This window comes from Cimex lectularius, unplaced genomic scaffold, assembly GCF_000648675.2.
Source record: "Cimex lectularius strain Harlan isolate CLEC.00 unplaced genomic scaffold, Clec_2.1 scaffold106, whole genome shotgun sequence".
Classification (NCBI taxonomy): Eukaryota; Metazoa; Arthropoda; class Insecta; order Hemiptera; family Cimicidae; genus Cimex; species Cimex lectularius.
Window position 1 is genome coordinate 981986 of NW_019392769.1, and position 14232 is coordinate 996217.

At 32.7% G+C, this 14232-nt stretch overlaps 1 protein-coding gene across 4 annotated transcripts in view; it reads left to right on the forward strand.

Moving 5' to 3' along the window:
- The window catches only part of LOC106662232 (guanine nucleotide-binding protein G(I)/G(S)/G(T) subunit beta-1), a 64736-nt gene extending 55695 nt beyond the window's left edge, over positions 1-9041 (forward strand). For 2 of the 4 annotated variants that reach the window (XM_014386143.2, XM_014386144.2), the window contains exons 4-9: positions 6964-6966; positions 7458-7751; positions 7820-7949; positions 8010-8081; positions 8141-8357; positions 8466-9041. In XM_014386143.2, coding sequence (XP_014241629.1) covers positions 6964-6966; positions 7458-7751; positions 7820-7949; positions 8010-8081; positions 8141-8357; positions 8466-8572 — 823 coding nt within the window. In that variant the 3' untranslated portion in view covers positions 8573-9041. The remainder of the gene's footprint in view (positions 1-6963; positions 6967-7457; positions 7752-7819; positions 7950-8009; positions 8082-8140; positions 8358-8465) is intronic. The other 2 variants (XM_014386145.1, XM_024227549.1) reach the window with 1 other exon arrangement.
- The last annotated feature ends 5191 nt before the right edge of the window (positions 9042-14232 follow it).

The window sequence follows — 14232 nt, forward strand, 5'->3', positions numbered from 1 at the left end:
ACACTAAAACCAATTTATTATGAGATTTTCTCTTTGGTTAAACGGGGTGATGAACCTGTAGTTCGGTCGTTTCTGAACATTTGGTTTCTCTATTCTCAATGTTTTGCTCTCTCAGGCGCGTTTCGGCTTCTCGTCATCTTCAATGGTGGTTTGTGTGTTATTTTGACAGGCCCAGCACTGAAGGATTAGGTAGACCGAAATTGAAGGGAACGACCACAGTACAACTATTATATGGCATATCTATGAAAACCAAGCGTGGTAACACCAGCAATTCAACAATATATGGAAAAATAGAGAGTCCCGAAATCTATTTGGGAGTGTGAGAGGGGGTGGGGAGGGAGCGAGAGAGAAAAAGAGAGGAAGCGAAAGAGAGAAAGAGAGAGAGGGAGCGAGATAGAAAGAATGAGCGAGTGGGAGTGGAAAATTACTTTGGTGGTTGTCTTGTCAACAGTTTTATTTTAAAAGTTGCAAAGCAAAGAGGTAGTCGCCTCAATGAAAAATTTATGATGAATTAGTCCAAAAGAGCCTAACAGGCCTTTAGTAGTCAGTAATTTGTTCGGATAAATTATTACTAAATTTTATGAGTTATTTACGAACACTGGATCAAGGTATGGTTTTGAAGAAGAAAGCAAATTCAGTGGCTACTGCCAAGCTTTCGGCCTAGTTTAAGGTCATTATCAGGGCAAAACAATTTTCAATATGATTACAGATTGACATATTTACGTTTTTACAGGCGATCTCAAATTTCGTTGAAGACCGACTCAGACCCTTTTGTTTTCTTCTTCAGACCATACCTTGATCCTGACTGATCGTAATTACATGATTGTATGCCAGTTCAGCAAAGGTGTCAAGTCAGTTTGATTCCTTATCGGTTGCACGTTTGATCGCTGTTATTGTGCGGTATTCCCGATGAGTTGAAATGTTCGTTTCCGTCGGGGGGTGACATGAGGCATAGCCGTTGCATAAGAGAAGGGCGGTTTATCGACCAGTTCTAATTGCTATGTAGCCGGGAAGACGGCGGGCTAATAAGTCGATTAAAAAGGGAATTGGACGTCGACTCTATTTATAGGATAAGGGACGAGAGGACGTGTTTATAATGTAGGATTAATAACAGTTTCCTTTCGCAAATCGAATAGGGGACGCGCTCTGAATGAACTCGCCCTTGCCATGTAGCCATTGATTATCTTGTGAGTCGAGGGCGGGCGGGTCGAATTTATTCATGCGGCATTTCGCATGTTCCGCAAAGCCCAATGACGTCAAGGTGGTTGTTTTAATTAGCAGATTCGTTTTACAAAAGTCGTCCGCTGAATATTGAAACGCCGTCCGGCGGTCCGCTGATATGCTTTTTCTATGGGCAACTTTTCGACTTAACTCCACCCCGGGAAAAACGGACTTGTAAAACGTTGAGGGCGGCGCGTCCCCGGACGTCCCCCGATTCGAATCGCCCCCGATAAAACTTTGACGCAGTTTTGCGTCAAAGTACGGCCGGCGAATAACGGGGAGGCTCGTCCGGACAATGGGGGTGGGCTGTAGGCACCTCCCCGCAGCCGAACCGCCGAATTCTACCCTTCTGCAATCGTATCCAGCCCACCCTTTTTATTTCGACTTCCGGCTCTATTTTTTCATCAAAGGAATTATTGCCCAAATTAATTCCCATAAAAAATATTTAAAAAAAAACGATTTTTTAAAATATAAATGTGATATAAAAATTAACATATTTGTTTATTTTAAATTGTTAACTCGTTTGGTTTACGTTATATCGGCACGCAACTATAGTTTGGCTGGTCAGTTGGGTTGTCTTTTTTAGCAGGTAAAATATGATGTTAATATTTTATTTACAATTTATGTACAGGGTGTTCGGCTACTCGTGCTACAAACTTTGCCAGTAGATTCTACTTTCAAAATGGAACCAAAAAGTCCAAATTAACTATGGTCTTAATCTCAGCAGTTTCGGAGTTATTCCACTTTTTCTGATTTTTTAAGATTTCACGACCTTGCTCCAAATAAACAATGATAACTCCAAAACTAAAAGGTTTTGGACAAATCCGTTGATACCATTGAAAACTATGATAAATTTCCAATAAGATGTGATTAATAGTAAACTTGTCAACATTCGTGAAATAAGTGTTTTAGTGGCGAGAACATTAATTTTTTTTTTCAAAGTTAATAAACTTACTATGGTGATTCTAAACTACTATTTGCAAACCTAGAGAACAGCAAATTTCAGAAACGTACTTCATTTAATATCCTTTTTAATCGTGCAATTTCATTTTTAATACTTTTTTCAAAGATGAATAAATTGATGGAGGAAAGGAATAAATCGAGGCTGACGGATTGATAAGGTGAAAAAAAAAAATGTATTAAACATTATTTTAATTTGGGTTTGAAATCGAAATTACCGCAAGTGTTTACTTATTTACCAACTTGACTGCAACTTTGCTTAAAGGATATGATTATTCTCTGGAATAAAAGAGTTATAGATTCAAACGTTTTTAGTTATCCATGTGATATCTTGTTAACACTGTGGCTCTTTTTCTAATGAAGAATACGCTGATATATATTTACGTACGGGTTTTGCGGGTTTAATGCAACAGCAGCGTGTCGAAAATACATTGTGGAGGATGTATAGCATTTCGAATTCAAAATTTCCTTAAGTTTTTAATTTTTATTATTATTAATCTTTCCATCTTACCAATCATTCGAGCATGGTTTTTCCTTTCCTCCATCAATTTCTTCATCTTTGGTAAAAGTAATTAAAACATCAATTGCACCACTAAAATATTAAATAGAGTACGCTTGTTGAGCATATTTATTTAAATTCCTAAACTTATACTTAAAGAGAACATTAAGCTGGTTTTTGCAATTGCAGAATAATTCAAGTGACAAAATGGTGCATTCTGTCAAGAAATGGACAATGCCCTCCCTAACACCTGAATTGCATAGAGGACACTGTTCATTTCCCAGAGTCTGAAAGGGGGCACTATCCCACTATCGCACACCAACCCTAACCATCCCTAAAAGGGGGCACTATTCAGATATAGAAGTTCACCTCTGATCTTGAAAAGCCAGCGAAGTTCACCCAAAGACAAGCCTTGCAAATTATCTGTAATTAAGTTAAACATACCTGACTGTAAAATAAGAAACGTGAAGTTGACGAGACTTTCTTGGAGTGCAGAAACAAATTTTACTTTTAAATTAACAAGTATTTCTTTAAGTGAGAAGTGTTCACTTGACAGTTCATTAGAGAGGTTGTTCCACACCCTAAACCGAGTACATCACAATTAATGATTTCAAGGGCATTTTTTCCATGTATAGACTGAAGAATGTAAGAATTTGAGAATCGAGACATTGTAGCTCTCTGCATTGTATTAGAAAGTATATTGTGTGTGTATTTATGTGTGTATTTAAAACATTAAAACAGAATCCCGTGTGGATGAAGTCACGGGCAAAAGCTAGTTTATGTACATAGCACAGTTCCATAACTGACTGACAGACAACACACAGACCAAACCGCTGGATCTAAAGGGCTGAAATTTCAACACAGCATTCCTATAATGACATGGATAGCCGCTAAGAAAAGATTATTTGAAATTCCATCCCTATCTATGTATACAAAACAGTTCCGTGACTGACCAACAGACAATGCACAGACCATACTGCTGGATCTAAAGGGCTGAAATTTTGACAGAGCATTCCTATAATGACATGATTAGCCGCTAAGAAAGGATTTTCTGAAATTCCATCCCTAAGGTGATCATATAGACTATTTTTTTCCATGTATAGACTGATGTGAACTGAAGAATAGAAGAATTTGAGAATTGAGACATTGCATTAGAAAGCATAGCAGACTAGCACTCTGCATCACATTTGAAAGGCAAATCAAAACAGAGTCCCACATAGACAGAGGCGTGGGTAAAAGCTAGTCTATGTATATAACACAGTTCCGTGACTGACTGACATAATTTTTTACCATGTATAGACCACAAAGTGAACTGAAGAAGAGAAGAATTTGAGAAATAAAACATATTAGAAAGCTACTATATTACATTAGAATATGCATTTAGAAAGGTGCATTAAATAGAGTCCTGCGTAGACGACATCATGGATAAATCCTAGTGTTATATTATACTGTAAGCGGCAAGATGACCGGGGTGGAAAAGAAAATCAAACGTCGGGGGATTCCCATGCCATGGGTGGACCAGCAAAGACGGGTGCCGTGCACCTGGTTGACGCAATTTACAATGTCCCACGTTGCTATATTTTTGGCCTTTTGACAACCCTTCAGCGCTAAATAACTCGACATTAGTTATTTATTTGATCAGTTGTCCAACTATGGCAACTTTATGTTTTCCATGTTTGTGGGAAACCTCTTGTGGCTCTCGTCTTGGTCTGCGACACCCTTCAACTTACTGCTTAATTATTGCAGAGTGATGTTTCCCAAATTGATAGGGAACATCGTGTAGTTGATTGCCTCTTCTGATTTATAGACATTTGTGTGTGGTTGTTTATACTTTATACATTTTAAAATTCTAAAATTAACTATTAATTTATTTTTTTTGTGGTAGGTTGAAAAACAATCAGGACGTAATGTTACCTTAATTTTTTTTTTTACAATAGTAAGGATGCCTTCCTTTTCATTGCATGCAAACAGTATTTCATAAGCATCCCTTTTTCAATTTGATGATCCAATCGATCTTTCTTTATAGAACCATCATACCTTCCTGATTGTCGACCTTTTCTACGACTACGCTGTCAGTAATGACATATGCCCTTATCTTCTAATATATAGTAGTGTATCATATAATCTAATAAAGTAGTGGAAGAGGTTTCTCTCTATATGTTAGCCAAGCTTGAACAATGCTTATATTAGCAGTCCAAAAGAATGCAAATTTTTACATTTCATGAAGGATCGGCAGGATCGCCTGAAGCCTCGTTGTCAAATGCATCAGAGTCAATGTAAATTTCCGCATCTGGATTTTCTTCTGGTGGAGTAATGAATATTTAGTCGGAGCAACACAGTCACCTTGTTCCTTCAATAAAGAAATTAATTGACGATTTTATACTGAGCCCTGAGAAAATAATATTCTATGGAAATTGTCTAGCATTATTCTAATACTAACAAAAATTAATTTATAAATAATTATAAACTTACATAATTTGGGGGGGGGGGAAATAAGTACCTAACTCTTCAAAAAAATAGGGAGGTCAAAATAAACTTAAAAACAACAAGTAAGAATTACAAATGGTTAAAAAAGAGAAATGGTAAATAATACCAGTTCATTATCCTGAAAGTGCCCAGACACAAGTATAGTTACACATAAATTAATCTTGAGAACTATGATTGAGAAATAAATTTATTTCAACGTTTTCAGTAGGGTGTATTATGTGATAACATCTTAATATTGGTGCAAATAAATATGTAATTAATTCAATGCTGTTCAACTAGTTTTCCTATTCTTACAGGTTTGGTCTGTTAAATTTGCTTTTACATTTCAATATCTTCAGTAGTTTGTCTGTGGTTTATTGGTTAATACCATCCATAGAACCAGTCGTTTTCAGCTGGATGCTCTTTGTTTTGGCTGGATGCTGTATTTTTTGTACTTCAGAAAGGGTGCAATTACATGTGTAGTTAAAATTTATGTAGGAGTTGTAAGGTGTATTATGTGATAACTTCTGGTATTGATATTATCAGATATGACATTGATATTAGAAAAAAAATTATAATTTCAAAAATTTTAAATTGTATTTAAGATATTTAAAGCTAAAGCCAAGATTCAATATGGTTGGTTTTTCATACTACACGTTTATTCTGTATTATGTTTGTTTTTGGTTTTCATTATTTTTTTGTAAAGATATATTCTGTTTATTTCTCTGAGGATGTCAAAAAAAACTCTTGCTGTCTAGAACAAGCTTTGCTTTTTGACAGCAAGCAGGGAAGTACAAAATATTTTTTTTTTTATTGTAAATTTATATGTAATGTAATAAAGTTTATTAATTATTATTATATGTACAAATAAGTTTGTAGTTAAGTTGGTTTTGTTTATTCTAGTTTGCCTATTGAATTTTTTGTCTGTTAGATGTGTTTTGACTTTTTGCCATCTTCATGGTTGGTCTGTGTGTTATTTGGCATCAACAGCCAAATCCTGCGGTCTTTTTTTTCCACATACGACTTGTTGTTTTATAGTAAAATATAAAATGTGGTTTTATATTTTGCTGCTATTTGGGAGCCTCTTAAATGATTACACAATGTCTATAAGATAATAAACTTGCAGTTTGATCGTTTTCTATTATTCAATTAATAATTACTAAAATAACAGATGAAAGGGGCGTCGGTGGCCACAATGGTTTAGGCGTTGACATGGAGCTCATCACTGTAAGGTAAAATGTTCTGGGTCCGAATCCCGCATTTGAACCTGGCATACTTACAAATGTTTTTTTCTCAAAAACACCAGCATGCCGAGGGTTGATATGACCTTCGTTGTTGTGAACCCATGTTAAAAAAATTCCTTTGGGATCCTGCAGTCATATAGTAAATGTTTTGGGGTCTTTCTGCCATAGCATAATTTTAACATACGCCGGTTACCTTTACATTATACAGTAGTTATTTATTTTAATTAGCTCAATTGAAATTTCTCTTACTATTAAACACATATGAAAGAAAATATGATCAACAGGAAATGGAAAAACAGAAATAATAAATTGGCACTTTTTCCTGCAGAAAGTTTTAAAAACAAATCTGCGAAATTGAATGGCGTTATTTGTATAAGCCTATATATTTTTATTAGGCTATATATTTTATTGATTATTTATTCATCCATTTTTTCCCTGTTTACATAATAGTATAGCTTTTTAAGTTATAGTTATTAGTTATATATAGGGTGTTTTTTTTCTAGAAATTTCTTTTTTGTTTTTATTACTTGACCCTGATATATGAATTCTTTATTGCAATCATGGCATTTACAGTGGGTAAGTATCAAAAATAAGATTCATGTAGTGATTCAGTCTTTCATCTTGTAGGGATAGATTATAGTTAATAGCAGATTATTTATTTTTATTTTTTATTTTCTTAACAAATAGCTGTGTGCATATACAAAGTAAAATATTTAAATTGACTTTCTAATTTTTAAATTGTACTTTTGAGTTTTTTCTTTAGCATTCACATTTCTGTTTAAGTTTGTGCAGTATAATGTCATTATTTAGTGTGAACTCTTCTTCTTTTCTCTATACAAGAACCTTCAAAATTGCAAATATCTCTTTTTTTATTTGTACGATAAATTTTTTTCAGCTTAGCTTTGTTTTTTGATGAAAAAAAGAAGTATTTTGCATGATTCAAAAAGATAAACAAAAAAACACTGAATTTTTTTAGTGCTTATGCATTCAGGAGGCCTGTTGTTGTATATAGCTTTTAACAATTTTGTCTCTTACTGTTTTATTGAAAAATTGCTCTTTGATTTTAGGAACCTAGTATCAGCATCGCAAGATGGCAAGCTAATAGTGTGGGACTCCTACACGACAAACAAAGTCCATGCAATCCCTTTAAGATCAAGCTGGGTCATGACATGCGCGTACGCCCCTTCGGGCTCTTTTGTCGCGTGCGGAGGGCTGGATAACATTTGCTCTATCTACAGTCTCAAGACGAGGGAGGGCAATGTTAGAGTTTCAAGAGAACTACCTGGCCACACAGGCTACCTCTCTTGCTGTAGGTTCTTAGACGACAACCAGATTGTGACAAGTTCCGGCGATATGTCATGGTACGAATACCTTTCATTTTCTTTATATATTCAGGTTTGTTCTTTCTAATTGTGTATTATTTTTTTAGTGCCCTTTGGGATATTGAAACTGGTCAACAGTGTACATCATTCATAGGTCACACAGGTGATGTCATGTCGCTTTCTTTATCTCCTGACATGAGAACGTTTGTATCTGGAGCTTGTGACGCTTCAGCCAAGGTAAATTATTACAAGTGATGCTAGTATCGGATAGAACTACAATTTTTTCTTATTCTTTAGCTCTGGGATATCAGGGAAGGAACATGCAAACAGACATTCCCAGGTCATGAATCTGACATAAACGCAGTTACAGTAAGTATTCTGTGTGATTCTTGTCCGGACATTTTTTTACTTGAACGTTTAATTTTCAGTTTTTCCCGAATGGTTACGCATTCGCCACTGGCTCTGACGATGCAACTTGCAGACTTTTTGACATTAGGTCTGATCAGGAATTGGCCATGTATTCTCACGATAACATTATCTGCGGAATCACATCCGTTGCTTTCTCAAAGTCCGGCCGGCTTTTGCTGGCGGGCTACGATGACTTTAACTGCAACATATGGGACTCGATGAAGACCGAGCGAGCGGGTTAGTTATATAGCATCTAAAATAATTCGATAAGCCTAGCTTGAAAAATAGTCTCTTAGATAAACCATGTTAAATTTTATAAATAATTTTTTATTTTACATTTTACAGGCATCCTCGCTGGCCATGACAATAGAGTGTCGTGCCTTGGCGTTACTGAAGATGGTATGGCGGTTGCCACTGGATCATGGGATAGCTTCCTTCGCATCTGGAACTAATTTGACCTCCTCCATCTTGTCATATTCACCCCTCCAGAACAAAAATAATCTCACTTATAAAAAAAATTACAAAAAAAAATACAAAAAAAAAGTTTAAGAACCTATTATATATAATAAGTAATTATGATAGTTACTCCTAAAATGATAATATTTATCAAAACATATAAGAAAAACTTAGAAGGTAAGAGAATTCCAAAAGAATTCAAACATAACAAGAAATTTAGAGATTAAGCCTTTTGTTTTTAATTATTCTGAACAAATTATGAAAAAAAAATGAAGTGTGAAAGAAAAGAAATTGTGTAAGGACTTGTAAGTAAAATCGGGGCAGGTGAATATTGAAAAATTAATTTTGTTATGGATTGAATTTGATGAGAGATTAGATTGATGTGGTTTGCTTAGGATATAATATATTATGTATCATGATTTTGTGTATTACAAAAGGAAAAAAGAAATGTGTAGTGCTCCCTCACACCTGTTTTTTTCTTCATTTCTGAATCTCCTTTGCTTCGGAACCTGGAGGGGTTGCTGTTTCCCAGCAATTAATTGCATTTTTCTAGCTAGTAAAAAATTAAAAGATAAAAAAAGCTGTTAAAAAAACTTACAAAAAAATAACAAAAATACATTTAAAAAAGCAAAAAAAAAGTTAAATATTTACAAACCATATGCTCTTAGAATCTATATTTAAAACGTCTTGCTTTGTAGCATTTCCCTCTATTTAGAACCAAGATCCTACCAGATTAAAAAGAAAAAATTATTTTAAATCATTTCCATTTTTCTCATTTTTAATTTACAAATAAAAATGAGATGTAATTGAAAATGAACTTGATTTCTCTTCTCATTTTACGTTTTTTGTGAAATTGAATGTACTGTTCAAAATACATTTTAAAAAATGAGAAAAATGTGTACATGAAAGGTAACAAAAATAAAAATTATAAAAAAAAATTATAAAAAAATAATAAAAAAAATACAAAATGAAATGGAAAATTATTTTAAAAAAATATCAAAAAATACAAAAAACCCAAAAAGAAAAATTAAAAGGAGAAAAAAAGACGGGCCTCTCTTAGGTTGAAAAAAAGTTAAACACAAATTTGCTATTGTACACTCAAAACTTTACATCAGGGACCAGACATAAAATCCATCAAAGATAAGGCAGCACTCATGTACATCAGCCTCAACTGCATTTCTGAAACTTGTTTTATGTAATTTCTAAACGCTTTTTGATTATTAATTTGTGCCGTTGTATAACTGGATATGTTTCTATGAAAGTTTTTGTAGATCGGTTTTTGCTTTTTATAAATGTTCTCAGCGCTGGCAAATTTTTAATCTGAATTCTACTCGTATCGAATTTGTTGGATGTTGTGTTACCTTGTCTCTGTAGAGAGTTGGAATATACTGCCAATTATATAATATAAATTAAGTATATGTTTAAATGAATCGGGAGAGAAATGAAAAAACGTGGAAATGAAAGATAAAGAGAAGTTGGGTAAAAAATGAGTTATTGCCTAATATAAAATGGTAAATAGCTCTCTTACACACACAAAAAAAGTTTTTGTATTATATAGTGTTAAACAAATCCTGTTTTTGTTGATTAAAAAAAATTAAAAATGTGAAAAAAATGGTGTAAATGAAATATATTCTTGTAGAAGGATGGACGCTCGGCATAATGATGGGAGTCAACAAGTTGAAAAGTCTTAAAAACTAAGTCTGTCAAAGAGAAGTCACAGGAGGCGTTGAGATGTTATCAGAATGATGAAAATTTAATGGACCGTCAATAATTTCACGCTGGTGCCCATCCTTCATTTTATTAATTTAATACATGCTTGTATATTATTACCTCGTGTGAGCGATGACTACAAATTAATTTAAAAAATGTAAAAAAAAATCTTTTAAAAAATTTTTGATCTTTTTTTAATTAAAAAAATAATAAAAAATTAAGAATGTATAAATTAATTCCCTTTAAAATATATTTCAAATTTGTGGGCCAAGCTGGTTTATTTAATAGAATTATTAGTGAAACAATTGAGTCATGTAATGACTAATGCCTAGGAAATGATGCTCTGTGACGGTTTTTATTTTCCATAAATAAAATAAAGGAAAATAATTGTGTATTACTGTATAACTTTCATTGTAATGGATGAATTTCAATAGGATCTAGAGTTAAATGTGTGTAATGTTACTTATTGTCATGTATGGATGAATTATATGAATTATTAAAAAACAAAAAACTAATAAATTGAAAAAAAAAATCACAAAAACTAGGTTAAATATTAATATATATAAATATATATATATCGACATAAGTACACTGATAATGTTGAAAATGTAAAGACGAGGTTTTTATTTTAAATTTTAAAACATCAGCTATGTCTCAGGTGGTAGGATCACCATTATATCGGGCTTTTGAACCAACACACGCCTGATATGGGGCTCAGGGTGGTCCTATTATCCGTATATATGCCCACATAAATACCATCGGGTTATCAAATTGTAAATTGTACTCTATAATAAAATTATTAAAAAAACTAAAAAAAAAAATCATTCTACAAATATATTAAATTTAGCTGCTCCCACACTTGCTTTTCCATTCGCGCTGTTTGTACATGTTTTTATTTATACAAAATAAATTTATAAATATATACATAGTGTGTGTATGTGTGTGCATGTTTTGAGAGATTAAATGAGTTAAGGGAGAAACTGAAGGAAAGAAAGAGTGTGGGATATTTAAAAAAAAAGTATATATATATAAATATAAAATTATAAATATTATATGTGGGTATAGCGTTACGCCTTCTGGTTGTGCTGAGGTCAATGAACCTTTTTATAAAAAATTTCCCGTTATTTATTTTTTAGAAAAGAAAAACTTCTTTGTGCTTTGTTTTTCATAAGTTATTTATTCAATTTCACTTTATTAGTATATTTTACAGCAACAGTTTTATTTAATAATAAAAAATATAACTAAAAATATATTAAAAAAATTGAATAAGCATATATTCGCTTTTTATATAAAAAATTTTAAAAATATATATATAAAAAAGTAAAAACTATATAAGACCATATTCTAATTTTTAATTATTAAAAAAAATGGACAAAGTTATGTAATTAATATCTGAGTTTATTTATAAATGGAGATGACGGAAATTTTTTTCGTTATATGCCAAATTGCATTTTCTTATATGAGAAAACATATGTGGGTTATTGCAGCCAATGTGAGCTATTGACATGTATTAAAAAATATATGCTGAGTGATTTGCACGCAGCATACATGTTGTATATAAACATACAGGTTCTCTTCTATATTCATAGTAATAATGGAATAATTGTAGTTTGTGTTCTCTTTTTGTATTGTGAAAAAATATATATTATATATATAATATATAAATATATATGTATAATATATATAAAAGAAAAAATGAGCAGTAAACTTGCAAAACTACTGTTTAGCTTATTGAATGACTGTGTTTCATCGTGATTTGTCTTGTAAAGTAAAACTATAACAATCTCACTTGTCCAATAAAGCTACTTGTCTTTAAAATGGTTTTTTTAAATATTTTGTTAATTTTATTCTTATCATTTGCGACCTCAATTGCAAGAAAACCATCAATGCAGTGTTATATATTAAATTTTTTTAATATAGTCGAATCACAACGATTACCAACGATAGACAATCATTAGTAACATGTAACTGTATGTTGAGTTAATGATGGAGTCTAGGTTTTCTCAAAAGGCAAAAAATTATCTACGTCAGACTTCCATGAGAATCCTTCACCCTCAAATAATGTAATAAAAGAAATGGTAAATTTCTATAAATATTGAACAAATGAGGTTGAGGAAAAATGTATCATCTATATAAACCTACCTTGCAGCCTTTAGATCGATTTTATAATATTTTGAAGTGTTATCAGAAATAAAAACAATGTCGTGTCATAAACCGTGATGTTTTATGTTTAGCAAAACGGGGAAATGCATCAGGCTAAAAATAAAAGTGTTTTTATTTATTTGATGTGAGCCAGCAGATTGGGTCAAAGTCATTTTGCACTCATTTCAGTCATCTTCATTCCATTAGCATGCAACTTCATTTTCTCACTAATTGTGCTTAGTATTTTTTAACAGAAAAAATTTATTCTAGGAGAGGACTTCGAAACTACAAACAAGTTATTTTTTATTAGGTTTCGTGGTCCGCTTGACCAAGTAAATTCTTTTCAATTAATTAATGGCAAAAAGGAGGGAAAACTCAGAAGGTGGGGTTAAGATGGGAAGTTGGTGTCTGAGTGGATCGAGGTCACGATAGCTCAAATGGAGGAGCAGTGGCTTGTTCAGCCGAGGGTCTTGGGTTCGAGTCCCGCTTGTGACGCTGACTTTTTTATCTCAACCAAAACCTTAATTAATGGGAAAAAAAACTACAAACAAGGTTTGTACTTAGGTACTGAGTATTTAACAGTAGAAACCACAAAACGACCAAAATTGTATTTTTACAATGGGAAGGTATAGCGATTATTACCAATTTTAATACAACGTTTTTTGTGAATTACGTAAAAAAAATATTAGTTTGTCTGAACTTTCTTGCTAATGGGCCTTAGAAGCCATAAAAAAATTAAAGTAATTTACATAATTTTTTTAAATTATGTTTTTATGCCTTTCTTTGTGGATTTATTTCAAAGTTATATATTCTGCATTTTTAAAATTTAGGATAAATAAATAATATGCTAGATCGTATTATTATTATTATTTTTTTACGAGGGTTCGCAACAGCAGAGGTTCGACCTCGGGGCGCCGATGTTTTTGAAAAAAAGCCCATTTGTAAGTATGTCGGGTTCGAATGCAGGTCCACTGGATTCGAACCCGGGACCTTCACCTTACAGTGATGAGCGACGTGTCAACACCTAAACCGTTGCGGCCACCGACGCCCCAGATCGTATTAATTGAGATTACTGATATATATAGTGTTTTTCTTCAAAATCTTTAGTTCCTTTTCTTAAAAACTTTTTATTTTTCCAATATGGATTTCAGGGGCTTGTACTTCCCCCTTCAGCCTTATCTTGTCTTATTTGCCAAAATACATTACTGATTTATAAATTATATATTTTTATTATAATAATTTTTCCACATTAAGTACAGACGCATACAGATTCGAACCTTGATTTCTTGCGACCTGCCAGTAAAACTTGTTTTGGTTGATTACTAGCAGACTGAGGGAATGACTCTGTGGTCAGCCCTTGGACTTAACCGTACCACCGCCGAAGTTATGGTCCAGGGGCTGTCTGCAGTTAAGTCATTTCAGCTACCAATGCATCAGTTGAATTGTCAATCTAAACCCAAAAAAAAATGGGTGCCACGCTGTTTATATACACGGAAATAGTGAACCGTAAAGAAAAAAAATAAAATAAAACAAAGAAAATTCAATAACAGTAAAATTTAAAAAAATTTATTCCAACGAAAACTAAAATATTAAACACAGATTAATCGTAAATCTGTACAGATAACTTTTTAACAAACTTACACACTAAATGAACCTAAATTATCTTCAAATCTAAATAAACATTCCTTAAAAACTAAACTTTCCTGGGAACCAGTGTCCAGATATGCTTCTTTTCAAACCCCCCCCCCCAAAAAAAAAGATGCTTTTAGTAAAGCTAGTCAATTTTTCTAAAAATTAATTCAGA